At 37.1% G+C, this 20,953-nt stretch overlaps 1 protein-coding gene and 1 non-coding gene across 2 annotated transcripts in view; one reads left to right on the plus strand and one right to left on the minus strand.

Moving 5' to 3' along the window:
* GCLM (glutamate-cysteine ligase modifier subunit) overlaps positions 1-8,236 on the plus strand; it is a 29,135-nt gene extending 20,899 nt beyond the window's left edge. Inside the window, exon 7 of the mRNA XM_058303158.2 lies at positions 1,955-8,236. Coding sequence (XP_058159141.1) covers positions 1,955-2,124 — 170 coding nt within the window. The 3' untranslated portion in view covers positions 2,125-8,236. The remainder of the gene's footprint in view (positions 1-1,954) is intronic.
* Positions 7,106-7,209, minus strand: LOC111762475 (U6 spliceosomal RNA). Its single transcript, XR_002795579.1, has one exon. It is a non-coding gene; the product is annotated as a U6 spliceosomal RNA (small nuclear RNA).
* Positions 8,237-20,953: the final 12,717 nt, after the last annotated feature.

The raw sequence follows: 20,953 nt of genomic DNA on the forward strand, positions 1-20,953 counted from the left end.
GCAGGTTAGTGAGTCAGTAGATGCTGCCCATGACTGATGGAATGAGAAATTAAGATGGGAGGATACAACTTTAGTTACAAAGATAGTCAGTAGAGCAACTAAAATAGTAATATAACAATTAAAGGTACTGTAAATTAATAAATCAAAAATACCTAAATTAATATGCATTGGCATATTCGTTAGAGATACAGAAGTCACCACCAGAAGAACAATTAAAAATATCAGGGTAGTGAGAGGACTGTTGCTCTTCATTGTGAGCATTTTTGGTACAGTTTGATTGTATCTGCGTTCTTTTAACTTTTTATTAACTACTGAATAGATCAAAAGAAATTCATAACAGCAGGTGTAACTCTGATTGAGTGCAAGCTTCACATATACAAGTTCCCAGGTATCTCCAAAAACAAAAAATTCGTAAGATGTATTACATATTACAAGTTATAATGCATGTATCATATTTGATACGGGATTAAAAGATTCTTTTTTATTCCTTGTAAATGTTGTATTCAAGAGCATTTTTTAAACGTTGGCTCTTTTGACATTATTCTTTGTCGTGGGGTCTGTCCTGTGTATTTTAAGATGTTTAGCAGCTTCCCTGGCCTCTACCCACTAGATGCCAGTAGCACACACCCCTAAGATGTGACAACCAGAAATGTCTCAAGGCATTGAACATGTCCCCTGGGGACCAAAATCGATCCCAGCTGAGAACCACTGTGCTAGAAAAATGAAAAACTGATGTCTAAACTGATGTTTTCCAAATGGTTAGACTATCGATTAGGAGTTATTAACCCTGGCTGCATATTAGAAACATACAGGTAGTTCTTTAAAAGGTATATGTACCTGTACTAATCAATGAATAACTTTTGGTGAATAGAGCCTGGACAGAATCTTGGCACACTTTAAGGCTAAACATATTTTATATTCAATTTTGAAGTGTTTCTTTCATTATTGGTGGTGGTGGTGATTTTTTTGTTGTTTTCTCGGTATTTGCTCTTTTTTGCCTTTTTAAAAATTGCTTATGTGGTAACACATGTATAATATAAAATTTGCCATTTTGAACATTTTTAGTGTACAGCTCAGTGACATTCATTTACAATCTGTTCTACTGTCACTACCATCCATGACCAGAACTTTTTCTCATCACAAACAGAAACTGTGTAATAGGAAGTTAAACATTAACTTATTACTGCCTTGCCCCAGTTCCTGGTAATCTCTGATCTATAATTCTGTGAATTTGCTTATTCTAGATATTTCATATAAGTGGAATCATACCATATTTCAATATGTCCATTTGTGTCTGACTTATTTCACTTAACACAGTGTTTTCAAGGTTCATCCATGTTGAAGCAGAACTTTCCCTTTTTGTCTGAAAATTACTCCATTGTATGTATATACCACATTTTGTTTATCCAGTCATCTATTGATGGACACTAGGGTTGTTTCCACTTTTTGGCTATTGTGAATAATGCTGTTTTGAATGTTGGTGTACAGTATCTGTTTGAGTCAGTTTCAATTCTTTTGGGTAGAGGAGGGGAATTGCTGGATCATATACTTTGATGTTTACTTTTTGAGGAACTGCCAAACTGTTTTCCATAGTGACTGTGCCATTTTACGTTTCCACCAACCAATGCACAAGAGTTCCTATTTCTCCACCTCCTTGCCAGCACTTATTTTTGTTTTGTTTTGTGTGGGAGTTTTCTGGATAATAGCCATTCCAGTGTGTGTAAAGTGGTAACTTATTGTGGTTTGAATTTGCATTTCCCTAATGACTAATGATGTTGAGCATCTTTTCATGTTTTTATTGGCCATTTGTTTATCTTTTTTGGAAGAAATGTCTATTCAAATCCCTTGCCTATTTTTTAATTGGGTTTTTTTTTGTCATTTATAAATATTTGCCTACATTATAAAGTACTCTCGTTATTGGATTTAACGCTTTGAATTTTGTCATTTTTTTTAGAACTGCTTTCTGAAGCAAGTTTCCAAGAAGCTCTTCAAGAAAGCATCCCTGATATTCAGGCACATGAGTGGGTACCACTGTGGCTTCTGCGATATTCGGTGATTGTTAAAAGTAGAGGAATTATCAAATCAAAAGGCTACATTATACAAGCTAAAAGAAGGGGTTCATAATTAGGATCTATGATTATAAGCTGCTGACTTTGTGTTTTCCTTGCATATAAGATAAATTTGAGATGTGTAAAAATCTAGTTACCACCTATAAATGGTGTCATTTGAGGCAGATACCCTTTAGTCATATTTGACAATATTTTGTCTGTCAAATATCAGTTACCATTTCTATCACATGAGCCACTGTATTGTTTTCATTAAACTATTGTTTTCTAATTGAAATAGTCTATAAAGAAAATACTTGCAATATATTTTTCCTTTATTTTTATGACTAACAGAAATCAAGAAAATTGTTGGTAGATATATTTTGGCCTAGGCATCAGGGTAATGTATATACATATTTTTTATTTCAAAAAAAAAAAAATTCATTAATGCTTCTTACTTTCTAATATAAGCAATTTAATAACAGTTGTTAAAACTGAAATTCTGGAAGATATTTTTCTGTCATTAATAATTATATTTCAGAGTAACTGGAATAGCTAGGATCTATTATCTATTAGTGTAAATAAAATTCATTTCAATACATGAATGGAAATTTAAAAAATTTTTATGTGTCCTTGCTTATAGTTTAGCTATAATGACTTAACCTGGTATTCTTGTGCTATATTTTCTCTTGCTATTATCTATAAAGATAAACCAAAGTAAAGCTGAAAAGGAAACTGGAAACATTTGACATTATTGTTTGGGGGTTTTATAAAAGCAACTACTATCAGCTTCAGATTCTTTTTCATTCTTGTTCCACCCTTACTATTTTGCTACTCACTGAAGAATATTCAAGAAGTATTGATGCTTACTCTTGCTGGGCACTGTCATCTCTGGAGATAGGAGGGGCACAGTCAGTAGAGAACCAGGGATTAAAAATCAGTTGTATAAAATATGTGATATTTGTTCCATTCTTAAAACTAAGAGGGACTAAAAGCCAGAGTAGAGGTAAAAAAATCACTGAGGGCCAAAGTTGTCTAGACAACTTTGAGATAGGGTCTTAACTATGTCTTTAGAAGTAAAACAGTAAAATCAGAATTCTAGAGCTAGAAAAGACTATAGATCATTTAGTACCATTCCTCACTTTAAGAATCAGAATATAGCAAATAAATAAATGGCTACCTTTGGTATGTATGATACGTCTCCTTAATGCTATAAATCTTTGTCTATAACCAAATTAGTTTGAAAAAAATCTTTAAAGATCTCTTGTATCTCAATCAATACCTTTAAATTTTGCTCGTTTTTTCAACTTAGGGAAAAGAATGAGAGACGAGCATCCCATATTCAAAATAAATACAACAAACCCTTTTCTTAACTAAGGTTTTGAGCATTAAAATTATAATGCAAGCTCTTCTGACTTATCTGCAGAAACTTTAGACAGTGAGCTTCCTAAATGGGCTTTATAGTAATTATATGTAATGTTAAGTATATATAGTTAATTTTTTTATTTGGAAACACACCACCTTTTTTCATACATGAGTTTTAAACAAATGTTTGTTTTATTTTAAGCCTTACAGAGAAGTGATTGAGATATTTTAGGACAGAACTTTAATATCACATTTACTGATTTTTCTTTAAACCCTGGATTTTAGAAATGGATTGTCTGAAGGTTTATTTTTAAATTTTTTTAATTAATTAATTATTTATTTATTTTAATTACATTATGAAAAATATGAGGTTATTTTTAAATTTTAAAAAACTTACATTGTTAATGTATCCAAACTAAGGCAGAAGCATTTTTATGTTTTTTCCCCCTACACTTGACAAAAAACAACAAAACAAGATTATAGATTCATTTTGTGGAAGGGATCATATATGGAATTTTGTAATGTTTTTTTTGTATCCCTTCTGTACTCTGAATTTCTATTATTGAATAACCTTATTAATTTTTTAAAGGTTTTATAAATTTCCAGATTGATGTTCAGATGACCCTTTTTCATGAACTTTCAGAGTATAGTGATTACTTTTCAAATATTTAAGGACTTAATGTTTAAAAAGCAATAAAAATAAAGAGCATAATGTTACCAAATAATTGCTTAAAACTGAAAGCTAATTATCAATAGTATATGACAGATTTGTTTTCAAAAGGGAAGATGTGTATCCAGTGATCCAAAGTAGAAATAATTAATACAATTGGTTTTTTCCTCAGTAAACATGAAAAGCAGGTGCAGCTTGTTATTACATTTTCAAAATACCCTGGCGCCTTACTTTAACACAGTGTATTGTATTTTGGAATTTGTTCTATGATGAGTCTTTCATGGATTCTCATCCAAGAAATTGTAGCCACCAAAAGGACCAAGGTGTCTTATAAAATATACTCACATGCTGTAAACTCCAAAGACTACATTGCGTCAGTACACTAATAGAGTATCTATTTAGGGATGGCCAATACTAGAACTTGAATCACAGATAATAGCTAGTAATTTTTCAGTTCTCAAAAAAGATCACTTGGTGAGCCATGCATAAAATGGAAAATAAAATGTTATTTTGTCTGTTTTGCTTGGATGGTTCAAACCTTTCCAATTCCAGAGCCAAGTAGTAAATGAAATAAATCGTTTTTCAGGTCTAAGGCTCATTTAATTGTATCTTTAAAACAGATTTTCTTTGTAACTTTTCCACCTAGTATTTTCCATATTTGAGAATGTGTTGACATATTTATTGTATATCAGCAAACAATTCATATTTTTGCCAAATGTACTTTTAGAAAAATGTGAAGCTATTTTAATGAGAATTAAAACCATTTGTGTCATTCATGTTTTTATACTGAAATATAACAACTTATGAATCTGAACCTATATTTTTTTCAGTTAACTTCCCAATTTACCAGAACTTGTACCTATCATTCCCGTAAAGTTGGTGATAGGATGTTAATTTTATTTTTGAAATATATGTAATATAGCTTTCATTAATATTTTTATAGTTTCTAGAATTAAAAGTACACTTAGGGAACTAGATAATTCTGCTTTTTCTTATGTATCTCTAGTGATGTACTATAAAATAAAAACAAAATATAAAGCATTATTAATAAAATATTTATAGCAGTTTAATTTTACCTATGAGTTTAATTAAAATAAAGTATGAGTTGTATATTTTTAGTTGTTTCAATAGTTGGAAACATCCTGCAGTATTAAATTGATTTTGAACTCTTAGAGCTCAAATTGATTATGATTTTAAAATAAATTGTAATTTTTAAAAACCCAAGCTAATCATACATTCATTCATTCAACAAACATTTATTTCCTGTGATATGCAAGGCACTGCAATACACAGATGAAAAACAACCTATCTACACAGAACGTAATCTGGGGAAAGAGAAAGATGTATACATGAATGAGAGCAGTAAAAGGCTGCATATGTTGATGGAGGTGGTCAAGAGGACTTGGGAACATGTAGAAGGAAGTGGTTTTGGGGAGCAGGGCAAAGACAAGAAAGACTTTCCTGAGAAAATGACCCTCTTAGAGTTGAATACCAGGACAAGGCGTTGAGTGGCCCTTCTTGGCAGATACAAAGCAATGGCATCTCAGACAAGAGTCAGTAAAGTTGGAAAAGTCATATACTACTAAATACATTAAGATATGGCAATATATATATAGTTCCACTACCAGAGTAGTTAAAACCTTTTTTGGTATTCCTCAGCAATGACTAAATGTATAAAGTATACAAGATTTGGTATGTCTGTTAGTCCACTATTTTAAGAAAGTTAATCTTTTTCAGTAAGCATTACTTATTTTGATTCAGCTCTGTTTTCCTTGTTTCTTTGCTCACTTTGCCTACTGCTCTTCCTCCTCATTTCTCATTTTCATTTTTTTCTTGTTTAAATATGTCCTTGGTGATTATTTCACCAAAGGTCTTTGGGGCAGTAAATTTTCTAAGTCCCATTTGTCTGAAAATTTCTTCATTCTGTTTTCACTCTTAAATGATCATTTGACATTATAGAATTCTAATTTCCCAAATACTTCCCCTCACCATCTTAGAGATCATATTCTGTAGTTCTGTTGATGTCAGCATATATACTTTTACTGATGAAAATCTGGGTTTCTTTCTTTGACTTGATATGCCCTTTTACCCTGGTTGCTTTTTTTTTTTTTTTTTCAGTAAAGTTCCATTTATTTTGCTGTGTATGGAATTAGAACACAGCAATAAAAACTGTAGTACATTTTTACTGTACCTATTTTGAGAAAACACACATTTTCTGAGACTCATTTTATTCTGTAAATTTGAAAGTGAGAAAACTGCTACTTATATTTAACCATATAGAACTACATCTACCACCAAGCCAAGACTAATAAGAGTTAACAAATAGAGCATGCCTGTTACTTTATAGTAGTCTTAACAATTATATGGCCTTACTATACTATCAAAAGTACTTCTTTTAATTTAAATCTTAATTTGACCTGTGTAATAGGCAAAGCTGGCAATATTATCCCTAATTCCAGATACGGATCTAGAGTTCACAGAGGTTATAACAGTGACTTGTTGAAGGTCATGTAAGTGGTAACAGGATTTGGACTGGAATCTGATTTTTCTGACTCCTAGTGCCTTCTCCCTCCAAGAGTAGTTACCTAAAAGTGTAGCAGAGAACAGAGCTACTATATTGAGCATAAAATATACATATGGGCACCAGGAATTAACCGAAGTCTGAATAAATAGTTTACTGAAAAATTATTCATTAGATTCTTAAAAGCCATTGCTTTGGAATCCGACTCAGATTCGTATCTTGATTCCCCAATGACCACCTGAATAGTGACCTTGGGCTAGGCAACCTCAGTTTCCTCATCTGTACATGAACCAAGATATATAACAGGTTTAGCACAGTATCTGCTGCATAGTAAACCCATAGTAAGTTGTTAGCAAATATGATGTAATATTTTTAAACTTGCAGTTGGTGTTATGATTACTTAGGGCAACTTCACATTGTAACTGTTTATAGGAAACTGTCAACATAACATTTTCTTAATATCCAGATTTTTAACTGTTCTGTAGAAGTTTGTTTTTTGTCACTAAAAAGAGAAAATACTTAACGAATTTGCGTGTCATCCTTGCACAGGGGCCGTGCTTATCTTTTCTTATTAGAGAACTTAATATTTTAACAAGTTGCAAACCACCATTCTACCCCAACTGTAGTACAACACCTTCTATTTTCCAGAGGTATAGGTTGTTGTATTCATATTTCCTATGTGAGATTCAGGATGCCAGATAGCTAACCCATAGTTCTTAGTTCATGTTTTACGCAGTTTGCAAAATAGCTCAGTGAGGAAGAATGGTAAGAAACTTTAAAAATAAATCTTAGGGGTGCTGAGTCTCTTTTTGGAGTAATGAAATTGTGCTAAAATTTTTGAGGTGATGAATGTGCAACACTGATTATACTAAAAGCCATTGATTATACACTTTGAATAGCATCATTGTACAGTGAGGGAAGCATACAGAGAATGACAGGTGAGAAATTTTCTTGGGTGTCTGTTTTTTGTTTATTATTGAAATAATGAAAATGCTCTAATTATGATTGAAGTGATGAATGCACAACTATGTGATTATACCAAATACAATTGACTGTACACTTTGGATGAATTGTATGCTTTATTACTATGTATCAATAAAATTTGTTTAAAAAAAAGAGCAAGTACCCATTAGAATTCATTTTAGAAACATCCCAAACCATACATCCTTTGAAAATGATGACCAAAGTTTTTAATTTTAAAACAATTATATTTGAACAAGAAACCACTTCAAAGATTTTTTTATACTCTAGGATTAGACAATTGTCTTTTTCATTTAAAAAAAAAAACCTTAGGGCAGCAGAAAGCACACTGTTGATATTACTAACAGGCCATAATTATCACAACGAAATATGTAGTGAAATAAATGTGTTCAATACATATGTGAAACCTGTGCCAGTATATGTGGTTGTGAAAATAATGCCAAAATTATAAGGTAGAAAGAAATGTTTTTTATAATTTTTCAAATGAAGCCATCATTACTGAAAATACAAATTCACAGAAATCTAGAAGTAAATTGTTACTAATTTTTCAATGGCATGAATAAAAAATATTTTCTAAATATTTTCTAAAATTTTGTGGCTGTGAGCTAATGTGTTATTTACTTTGGTGAATAAAGTCTGCATTTTCATCATTTAGACACTGAAATAAATGGTCATTATTCATTGATTCATTCATTCTAAACATTTTATTTAGACTCTGTGTGCCAAAGCAGTATTTTAAGCAACGTTGTATTGGGAATAAGTTTGCCACAGGTCTTCCATTGCAGTATGTCTTAGAAGCAGAGGCACTGACAGCTTTTATTTCTAGTCTCTTAAGTGTGTTTGTCTAGCAAAGAGCCTTAGAGATAGATATAGCATCTCCATCTGAAGCAAAGGCCAGATTTTTAAATTTTCTATTATGTTTTCCTCCAGGGACAAGTTTGCTAGCAGTTCAGTCAGAAAAGATTCAGGTTTCCTAAACATGGTTTCTCTCCTGTAATGTAACCCCCTGCATGGGCAGACATCATCTGGCTCTCACTGTGTCATTCCGTGAGAATTGGGGATTAGGGAACTAGTGCAAGATGATAATTCTCCTGACTACTGTGATTGCTAGGACTCAGGAGTCTGTGTCTTTTGCCAGCATCCGTGAAACTGGCAGGCTAACTTCTTAGCTGACAAATAGGGTAAAATCTCATCCCCTTCATAGTTCCTAACATGTAGATAGTAGTAAATAAAACAGTCAAAAGCACTTGCCCCATGGATCATTTATGCCAGTGGGGAAAGATCAATAATAAATAAAAGAAAATATATAGATAATGGATGGTGAGAAAAAGCTACTGAGAAATCCAAGTAGAAAAGGGATTGTTAGGAGAAGGGGATGCAGTTTTTAATACGTGACCAGGGAAGGTCTCACTGAGATTTTGATTCTTAAAATCAACTTCATTCGGGTATAATTTAAATATAAAAATGCATCCATTTTAAATACAGAATTTGATCAGTTTAGCAAAAGTAAACACCACCCCATTAAGCTATAGAACATTTGTAATAACTCCCCTAATTCTTTCATACTCTGCTGTCAATCCTCCCCAGTCCCACCCCAATTACTGATGTGCTTTCCATCACTGAGGTGGACCACCTCTAAACTAGTCCCCAATGACCCCCGCCTCCTGGCCTTCACACCCTTCCGTAATCTCCTCCCCTCAAGTGTGGGTTGGACCTAGTAATTTGCTTCTATTGAAAAGATTCTGGCAAAAGTGGTGGATGTTACTTTGAAGATTTTGTTACAAAAAGCACTTTGGTTTCCATGTCTTGCTCACTTATTCTCGCTCTCTTGCTCATTCACTCTGTGGGAAGCTAGGTGTGTATTGTAAACTGTCCTGCCAGCAAGGAACTGAGGTCCTCAGTCTAACCACCTGTGAGGAGCTAAATCCTCCCAAAAACTGCATGAATGAGCTTGGGAGCAGCTTCCCCCTAGTCAAGCCTTCAGGGAGACTGTAGTCCCAGCTGACACCTTCTTCACAGCCTTATGAGAAATCTTGAGGCAGAGGCACACAGCTAAGCCAGGCCCATATTTCTGGCCCAAAGAAACTGTGAGATAATAAATGTTGGTTGTATTAAGCCACTAAGTTTTATGACAACACAATTATTATTCAGCAATAAATAATACAGTCACTATAGATTTTGTTCTAAAATTTCACGTAAAGGAAATAATACAGTATACACGCTTTGTTTCTAGACTCTTAACTCAGCATGTTTCTATAATTTACCCATTACTGTGTAGATCAGTAGTACTTTTTTAATTGCTGAGTTGTACTCCATTGTATGGCTATTCTGCAATTAACTGATCCATTCAATTGCTAATAGACATTTGGGTTGTTTCCAGTTTTCAGCTATTATGAATAAAGCTACTATAAAATTCATATGAAAGTCTTTTGGATACATCTTTTTATTTCTCAAGTATATACCTAGGAATGGAATTACTGGGTCATATGAGAAGTATATATTTAATTTTCTAAGGAACTACCAAGTTGTTTTCCATAGTGATTGTACCACTTTACATCCCTACCAGCAATATGTGAGAGTTTGCTTGCTCCACACATCCTCACCAACACTCGGTATTCAGTCTTGTGAAATTTTAGCTATTTTAGACCCTGGCCCAATGTGAGATGCTCCACAGCTCTGTCCCCTGAAACATCTTTCTCAAAGCTCCAAAAAAACAAAGGGTTGCAGTAACAGGAAGTGCTAAATCAAGAAGAAAACTTCAGGGTGATAGGATTTCAGGGAACCCTTGCTAGCCCATCCCTCATACCCTTCCAGCTTGCTGCGGAGCCAGCCCACACTTTGAGTGAGCATTCCTAGTTCCAGTTCTGGAGGGAGCAGAGTAAACCTCATGCCATACTCGGTGCATTTACATCTGTGCCATTATGGCTGTTGGCATCTTGAAGAACTAAGCCAGGACATGTATTGCCAGCTCACAGAGTTCTCCAACACAATACCGTAGGAGAACAATCAAATCACAGCTGCATGGGGCTGAGGTGTACTGACATACAATAGCATCTGGGACTGTAAGAAAACCATGTTTCCTAGGGGAATGAGAATATTCATGTGTGCAAATGAAGGAATTCCTAGATCTACACACACATGCTCAAGACATGCACAGAAAAAAACCTGAGAGCACCATATGTGTTTACCTTGGGCTGTTCTCTAAACTCATTATCAGGAAGACTATGCTCTGAAAGGTAGCACTCACACAGGCCAGCCTGAAAACACTCAGAAGATGTTTTCCTTTTTCCTTCTGCTTTATTTTGTTTGTTGTTGTTAGCTTCTGTTATTCAAGGAATTCTCTCTCAACATGAGCTGCATACAAGCTTCATGAACAATGCCTCAGTTTCTAAAATAGAGGTGCCATATTAAAATATCAAAATGTTCATATTACAACTCACAAAGAAACAAGAAATGATGCCCCATGCAAAGAAGATTAAAGCATTAGAAAACATCCAGAGAAGACCAGACCTTGAACATATGAGATAAAAACTTCTTAAAAATTATAGTCCTAGGGAAGCAGATGTGGCTCAGTCAGATGAGCTCCCGTCTTACCATATGGGAGGTGCTCAGTTTGTGTCCTGGGGCCTCCTTGTGAAAGCAGGCTCACCTGCACGCTGTGAAGCACTGCCTGGCCTGCAGATGCCACGGAGAGTCGACTTAACAAGGTGACACAACAAAAAAAGAAGGGAGACAAGCAAGAAAATAGAAGAGCCCACAGCGAATGGACACAGAGAACAGACAGCAAGCAAGCAGCAAGGGGGGAGGGGAAATTTTTTTAAAATTATAGTCCTAAATATGTTCAAAGCAGCAAAGGAAAACATGGACAAATGAACAGACATCAGGAAAATGTTAGATGAATGCAAAAAGAGAATATCAATAGAAAGAAAGAAATCACAAAAAGGGAACCAAACAGAGCTGAAAACCACAGTAACAGAAATTTAAATTTCCCTACAGGGGTTCAACAGTGAATTGGAGCCAGCAGAAAAAAGAATCAGTGAACTTGAAGACAAGACAAGTGAAATCATTCAATCTGAGGAACAGAAAGAAGAATGAAGAAAAGTGAACAGAGCCTGAGAAGCTGTGAGCCACCATCAAGCGTACCAGTATATGCATCGCTGGAGTCCCCAAGGAAGGAGAGAGAGAGAAAGGGACAGAAAGAATATTCAAATAAATAATTGCTGAAAACTTCCCAAACTTAATGAAAAACATGAATATACACATACAAGTAGCTCAAAAAACTCCAAACAAGATAAACGCAAACAGACAAACACCAATACACAGAACAAACTATAAAATGTTAAAGATAAAGAGAGAATCCTGAAAGCCGCATGAAACAATTCATGTGCAAGAGAGCTTCAAGGAGAGTAATTACCTATTTCCCATTGCAATCCATGGGAGCAAGAAGGCAGTGTAATGATATATTAAAGTGATTTTTAAAATGCCATCCAAAAATTCTGTATCTGGCAAAAATGTCTTACAAAAATGAGGAAGAGACCCTGGGGTGACCCTCCTCTCACAATCTACCCTCCAATCAAAAGCAGTGTGAGACAATGAAAGGAGTATAAAAAACTACAGAGATGTACAATCTAGGACAAAGGCTTGCAGACTTCAGATACCCGGGAGGGGGAGGTTTGTCCCCTGCAAAATGGAGGGGACAACCAAACTTCTGGAAACTGGGGAACTCCAAAACAGTTAACAAACAAAAGCTTAGGACAAGACAGAGGCTCAGGAGGATGGGAAAACCCTGCACAGTGCATACCCCTTGGCCAGACCTTCCTGATAAGAGGGCTTAAGCTCACGAAAATCGCTGATAATAAAACCAGCAAACAGGGAAGCAGATGTGACTCAACTGATAGAGCATCCATCTACCATACAGAAAAGTTCAGGGTTCAAACCCAGGGCCTCCAGACCTATGTGGTGAGCTGGCCCACGTGAAGTGCTTACACACGCAAGGAGTGCTGTGCCATGCAGGGGTGTCCCCCTCATAGGGAAGCCCCACATGCAAGGAGTGCGCCCTGCAAGGGGAGCTGCCCTGCATGAAAAAAGCACAGCCTGCCCAGGAGTGGCGCCATACACACAGAGAGTTGAAGCAGCAAGATGATGCAACGAAAAGACACAAATTTGTGGTGCTGCTGACAAGAATGTGAGCGGACACAGAAGAACACACAGCAACGGACACAGAGTGCAGACAATGGGGGGCAGGGGGAAGGGGAGAGAAATAAATAAAAATAATAAATCTAAAAAAAAAGCATTCTTATAAAAATAAATAAATAAAACCAGGAAACAGACATCCCAGGCAGTAAATCCCTGAGCTAACATTTTATTTACTTATTTTTACTCTTCTGTATTTTCATTTATTGAAGTATATCATGCATACATAAACATACATCATATAGGGCTCTCATACCTCACCCTACCACCAATGCCTTGCAATTGCTGAAACATTTTTAACTAATGATTAAAGAGCATACTCAAAATTTTACTACTAACCAAAGTATCTTACATTTGCTATATTTTCCCCTTAACCCATCCTACTTTTATTTTTTAGATATCATTTATACATGAACACACACATAAATAATAAGTGTATAGTAAAAGTTGTGAACTTACAAAGCAAACATGTATAACGTCATACAGGGGTCCTATACATCAACCCACCACCAACACTTTGCATTGCTGTAAGACATTTGTTACGATTATGAAAGAATATCCTCAAAATCTTACTAATAACTATAGTCCATATCTTACATTTGGTGTATATTTTTGCCCCAACTTACCCTATTATTATTTTTAAAATATATTTTTATGACAGAAGTTGTAAACTTACAAAACAATCATGCACATGTACAGAATTCACATACAACATCCCGCTATCAACACACCACACCATGATGAAACATTTGTTACAGATTATGAGATAATATCACCAGATTATTACACTTCGGCACACTTTTTCCATACTCTCCCATTATAAACACAGTACATCTTCGGCATAGATGCATGAATACATTATTACTGTTAACTACAGTCCACAGGCACTCCAGTTGTATTTTTCCCATGCTGCTCCACATTCCCACCACCCTGCAAAAGAGATGTACAAAGCTCCAACTCACAAAGGACACTCCTGCATCTTTATCATCAATCACAATTCTCATCCACCTCTGGGTTTACTGTGTTACTCAGTCCATAGATCTCTAGTTTTCTGTCAACAGGCATTTACATCCCTAGACTACCCTTCAGCCACATTCCCCTTTATAAACCAGCTGTTATTCACTATTATGTGTTACCATCAACTTTATACATTTCCCCACTTTTACAGTAAAACTAAGTAAAATTTCTACATACATTAAACATCAGTAGTCCATCTCAGTTCTCCTCCTATCTACTTTAAGAATCCATCACCACGAATTGGATGTGGCTCAAGTGATAAGGCCTCCATCTACCATATGGGAGGACCCAGTTTTGATCCCTGGGGCCTCCTGGTGAAAAAGAAGAAGAGAAAGCATGCCTGTGGGCAAGCCAGTACCACGTGGCAAGCAAGTGCCCACATGGTCACCCCAATGTACACATGAGTGCTTGCATGGCAAGCCAAGTGCCTGCATGGCAAGCTGAATGCCCACACAGTGAGCCAAGTGCCCAATCAAGTGCCCATGTGGCAAGCCAACTGCCCATGTGAGTGCCTGTATGGTGAGCCAGTGCCTGTGTGGTGAGCTGCATGCCCACACAGCAAGCTGAGTGCCCACATGTGGAGCCAGTGCCTGCGCAAATGAGTCACACAGCAAGATGATAATGCAACAAAAGAGAGACAAAGGGGACAGTTAAGGTGAAGCACAGCCGAGACCAGGAACTGAGATGGCTCAATTGACAGGGAACTTCTCTCCACATCAGAGTCTCCAGGATTGAAGCCCAGCGAATCCTAGAGGAGAAAGATGAAAAGAGAAGACAAAAAGAGAAATAGAACACAGAAGATCACACAGTGAATGGACATGGCGGAATCAGCAGGGCGGGGGGGGGGGGGGGGGAGAAATAAATAAAATAAAAATAAAAAAAGAATCCATCACCTACCACCAGATCTTGAAGATATTTTCCTACATTTTCTTCAAGAAGCTTTAAGGTTCTTGCTTTTATTATTTAGGTTTTTGTTCCATTTTGGGTTAATTTTGTATAAGGTGTGAGATAGGGGCCCTCTTTCCTTTTGACTATGGATATCCAGTTCTCTCAGCACCATTTGTTGAATGGACTATTCTGCCTAAGCTGGGTGGTTTTGACAGGCTTGTCAAAAAATCACTTGACCATAGATGTGAGGGTCTGTTTCTGAACCATCAATTCCATTCCACTGGTCTATGTGTCTGTCTTTATGCCAGTACCATGCTGTTTTTACCACTCTAGCTAGGTAATATGATTTGAAGTCTGGAATTGAGAGTCCAACAACTTTGCTTTTCCTTTTTTAGATGTTTCTGGCTATTCAGGACCCTTGTCCTTCCAAATAAATTTGATTATGATAATTTCCACTTATTTTTAAAATGCTGGTGGAATTTTTCTCAGGATTGTACTGAATTCTGTATATCAATTTGAGTAGAATTGACATCTTAATGATATTCAGTCTTCCAATCCATAAGCATGGAATGTTCTTCCAACTATTTAGGTCTTATTTTAAATTTCTTTTAACAATGAGTTGTAGTTTTCTGAATACAAGTACTTTACCTCATTGGTTAAATTTATTGCTAAATATCTGGGTTTTATCTGTCAGACTTTATTTTCACCACTCTTTCGACCCTTTTAGTTCCTGTTACTGATATAATCTTCCTATCTAGACATTCTTCCAAGCCTCTCTTTTTTTTTTTAAGATTTATTTATTTACTTCTCTCCCCTTCCTCCCCACCCCAGTTGGCTGTTCTCTGTGTCCATTTGCTGTGTGTTCTTCTTTGTCCGCTTCTGTTGTTGTGAGCGGCACGGGAATCTGTTTCTTTTTATTGCGTCATCTTGTTGTGTCAGCTCTCTGTATATGCGGCGCCATTCCTGGGCAGGCTGCACTTTCTTTCGTGCTGGGCAGCTCTCCTTACGGGGCACACTCCTTGCGCATGGGGCTCCCCTACCTGGGGACACCCCTGCGTGGCATGGCACTCCTTGTGCGCATCAGCACTGCGCATGGGCCAGCTGTACACGGGTCAAGGAGGCCCAGGGCTTGCAGTATCTTAAGTATATCAAAGCACTGTCTTCTTGCCTCCACAGTTTCCAATGAGAAATCAGCACTTAATTTTATTGGGTATCCCTTATATGTTATACATTGCTATTCTCTTGCTGCTCTCAGAATTATCTTTGATATTGGACATTCTAATTAATATATGTCTCAGAGTTGGTATTTGCATTTATTCAGATGGGAGTACATTGTGCTTCTTGAACATCTATGTCCTTCAGTAGGGTTGGGAAATTTTCTACCATTATTTCTTCAAATATTCCTATTGCCCCTTTTCCTTTCTCTTCTCCTTCTGGGACACCCATGACATGTATGTTTGCATGTCTCTTGCTGCCATTTAGTTCCCTGAGAACTTGCTCAATTTTTTCCATTCTTTTCTCCATCTGTTCTTTCGTATGTTTGCTTTCAGAGGCCATATCTTTAACTGAGCTAATATTTTTATATATTAAACTGTACTGTGTGCAACAAGAGTATAAGAAAAAAGAAACAGGAGTGAAGGTAGCTCAAATTGTTGAGCGCCTGCTTCCCATGTATGAGGTCCTGGGTTCACGTTCCAGCACCCTGTAAAAAAAAAAAAAAAAAAGAAAAGAAGTAACTCGAGGATCTGGTGTAGGTCAGTGGTTGAATATTGGCTTCAAAAAAAAAAAGCTTATGTAGATGAAGGAAAGTAAGATCAGGAATAGTCACCCCTGTTACTCAACATTGTACTGGAAGTTCTTGCCTGAACAATTAGGTGAAAAATAAATAAAAAGCATTCATATTGGGAAGAAGTAAAACTTCTCTATTTGCAGATAATATGATCCTATATCCTATATCACATAATCACAGCTTCTAGAACTTCCATACACAATGAGCAATCAGAAGAAATCAAGAAAAAAAATTCCATTCACAATAGTAACTAAAATAATGAACTATCTAACAATAAAACTAACCAGCAATTTAAAGGAGTTATACACAGAAAACTACAAAACACTGCTAAAATAAACACCTAAGTAAATGGAAGAATGTTCTGTGGTCATGGATTGGAAGACTAAATATCTTTTAAGATTTATTTATTCCCTTCCTCCTCCCCCCGTTTTGCACTTGTCTGCTTTCTGTGTCCATTCACTGTGTGTTCTTCTATGTCTGCTCATCTTTTCTTTAGGCAGCACTGGGAATGGATCTGGGGACCTTCCAGAGTGGGAGAGAGGTGCTCAGTCTCTTGCACTACCTCAGCTCCCTGATCTGCTGTGTCTCTTATCATTTCTCCTGTCTCCTTTTATTGCATCATCTTGCTGCACCAGCTCTCATGTGAACCAGCACTCCATGCAGGCCAGCACTCCTGCATGGGCCAGGTCACCATGTGGGCCAGCTTGTCTTCACCAGGTCATCCTGGGAATTGAAACCTGGACCTCCTATATGGTAGACAGGAGCCCAATCACTTGAGCCACATCCACTTCCCCTAAATATCTTTTAAGATGTCAATACTACCCAAAGCAATTTATAGATTTAATGCAAGCCCACTCAAAATTCTAACAACCTTCTTTGCAGAAATGGAAAAGCTAATCTTCAAATTTACTAGGTGGTGCAAAAGGATTTGTGGTTTCAGACTGTGAATTTTAAATCATTGTAACTAGGGTCAAACATATCTTTATCAAAATAGGAACCACTACAATCAACACATTTTTGCAAATGAGAAAGGTTTATTCCTGTAGCGTAAAAATACATGCTTCAAGATTCAATGAACTCTTGGAAAGCATTTTTTGCACCCTGCTGGTTGTGGAAGCGTTTTCCCTGCAAAAAGTTGTCGAGATGCTTGAAGAAGTGGTAGTGGTTAGCAAGAGGTCAGGTGAGTATGGCAGATGAGGCAAAACTTCATAACCTAATTCATTCAACTTTTGAAGCACTGGTTGTGCAATGTGCGGTTAGGTGTTGTCACGGAGAAGAACTGGGCCCTTTCTGTTGACCAATGCCTGTTGCAGGCATTGCAGTTTTTGGCACATCTCATTGACTTGCTGAGCATACTTCTCTTATGGTTTCTCAATGGTTTCTCTGGGATTCAGAAAGCTGTAGAGGATCAGACCAGGAGTCCTTTTTTGGTGCAAGTTCTTTGGAAGTGCTTTGGAGCTTCTTCTTGGTCCAACCACTGAGCTGGTCATCGCTGGTTGTCATATAAAATCCACTTTTCAGGAAACAGATGTGACTCAAGAAATTGGGCTCCCATTTACCATATAGGTAGTCCAGGGTTTGATACCCAGGGCCTCTTGGTGAGGGCAAGCTGGCCCACAAGGTGAGCTGGCCCATACGGAGTGCTGGCCCATGCAGGAATGCAACCCCACACAGGAGAGCTGCCCTGAATGGGAATTCCACCTCACACGGGAAAGCCACCCTGTGCAGGTGTGCCGGCCAACGCGGAGAGCTGGCACAGCAAGATGATTCAACAAGAGACACAGATGAGGGAAAATAAGAAGATGGAGCAGAACATGGGAGCTGAGGTGGCACAAGAGAGTAATCACCTCTCTCCCACTCTGGAAGGTTCCAGGATCAGTTTCCAGAGCCGCCTAATGAGAATACAAGCAGACACAGAAGAACATACAGCAAATGGACACAGAGAGCAGACAATGGTGGCAGGGGAAAATAAATAAAATAAATCTTAAAAAAAAATCTTTTTGTCACACATCACAACCCAATTGAGAAATGGTTTGTTTTTGTTGTGTAGAATGAGAACAAGACACTTCAAAATTATGATTTTTAAAATTTTTGGTCAGCTTATGAGGCACGCACTTATTGCTTTTTCACATCCCTAATTTGCTTCAAATGCCAAATGACCACAGAATGGTTGATGTTGAGTTCTTCAGCAACTTCTCATGTAGTTTAAAAAGATCAATTTTGATGAATGCTCTCAATTGGTTGTTATCAACTTCCAATGGCTGGCCACTACGCTCACCTTCAAGGCTTTTGTCTCCTTTGCAAAACTTCTTGAACCACCACTACACTGTATGGCCATTAGCAGTTCCTGGGCCAAATTCATTGTTCATGTTGCAAGTTATCTCTGCTGCTTTATGAGCCATTTTGAACTCATATAAGAAAATCCCTCAAATGTGCTCTTTGTCTATTATCATTTCCATAGTCTAAAATAAACATAAAACAGGAAATAAGAAGTCACTAGCAAAAAAACATAAAAGAGAAATGCACATTAAAATGATGTACAACATAATCACATTTATTTAAGAATGTATGCCAATACCAAATGGCAAATTTCAACAATGCAGAACTGTAATTACTTTAAAAGATTTTTTTCATTTCTCCCCACCATCATTGTTTTTGCACTCACTGTCTGCTCTCTGTGTATGTGTCTTCTCTTTAGTGGCACCAGGAACTGATCCTGGGACCTTCCAGAGTGGGAGAGAGGTGCTTAATCTCTTGTGCCACCTCAGCTCCCTGGTCTGCTATGCCTCTCATTGTCTCTCTGCTGTGTCTATTTGTTGCATTATCTTGCTGCGCCAGCTCTCTGTGCAGGCCAGCACTCTGTGTGGGCCAGTTTGCCACACAGGCCAGCTTGTCTTTCACCTGGTAACCCCAGGAATTTAACCCTGTATCTCCTATATGGTAGATGGAAGCCCAATCACTTGAGCCACTTCCATTTCCCCACAATTACTTTTGCACCAACCTAATGTATGGAAGGGTAAGGAGCCCTGAAGCGCTAAAGCCATCCTGAAAAAGAATGAAGTTGGAGGACTCACACTTCCCTATATTAAAACTTATTACAAAGCCATAGTAATCAAAACAGCATGGTACTGGCACAAGGACAGACGTACAGACCAATGGAATAGGATTGAGAGCTCAGTAATCAACCTCACATTTATGGCCAACTGCTTTTTAACAAGTGTGCCAGGTCCACTCTAACATTCTCTCAATTTCCTATACTAACACTTGTTACCTTAATTTCTATTGTCATGAATTTTCTGTGTTAAAGTTGCAGGGAATAATGAACTAATATATTTAAAGCACTTAGAATAGTGAGCATCCAAGTGCTCAACACTATTATTGTGGTTGATGCTGTTGTTCTCTGTTCATTCCTGCTACCCACCTCCAGCTGGTTCACCTTCCTCCTCAGCCCTATTATACTTCCTCTTCAAATATAGCTTGTTTTCTCTTCTCTTCATCTCCTTACATAATTTCACTGCTACTTGGCCCTAATAAAATTCCTTCTTTTTTTCCCCTGCCACTTGAGTCAAAGCTTTCTCCATTCTTCTCAGCAGAAGACTCACCTTCTATTTACTGAGAAAATTTAGGTTATCTAGCCAAAATCTCCCTTTCCACTCCACTTTAATTTCCTTATATTCACATTCTCTCTTCTACTTCAAGTATCCTCTCGTCCCTTCTGCTTCAAAAGAAAGGACATTTTCTGTTGCTAATCCCTCTATCTCTAATTTTTACTCCATTCTTCCATTGGGATTAGGCTTCACTACAAACCACAAAAAATCCCCAAATAATAGTGGGACTTAAAAGGGGTGGGGGGAGTGGATATGGCTCAAGCAGCTGAATAACTGCCTCCTACATGGGAGGTCCTGGGTTCAGTTCCCACTGTCTCCTGAAAAAAACAATAAGCAAAAAACAAAAAAACCCACTCAGGGAAGTCAATGTAGCTCAATGGTTGAGTGACGGCTTCCCACATACAAAGTTCCAGGTCCCCACTACCTTAAAAAAAATAAAATTTCTCTCAGGAAAACAAATTTGTAAGAAGGCTATTTGGAGCTGATATGGCAGCTCGACAGCACTGTCAAAGACCTATATTTCTTTTTATCCCTGCTCTGCCAACCCTAATCTACAGCCTTCCTCCTCAAGGCCCAAAACAGGTGCCTGAAAAGCAGCTGAAACAATTTTCCAGGTTAAATAAGCATTGGGGAGGGGGGAAAGGACTCTCCTTTTTAAGGGAACTACCCTGAAGACTTCATTCTTATGTAATTGGCCAAAACTTAGCCATTTAACCACATGTGGCTGCAAGGGATGCCATGAAAGGAGCTATTTCACTGGATGGCAAAGCACCCACCTAAAAATAAAAATCTGTATTTTGTTAGTTTAAGGGGGGAAAATGGACTTCATTTACTAAAGAAATTGGGGAGAAAATGTTTGGTGAGGCACTTATCCTT

This window comes from Dasypus novemcinctus, chromosome 9, assembly GCF_030445035.2.
Source record: "Dasypus novemcinctus isolate mDasNov1 chromosome 9, mDasNov1.1.hap2, whole genome shotgun sequence".
In the NCBI taxonomy this organism is placed as follows: domain Eukaryota; kingdom Metazoa; phylum Chordata; class Mammalia; order Cingulata; family Dasypodidae; genus Dasypus; species Dasypus novemcinctus.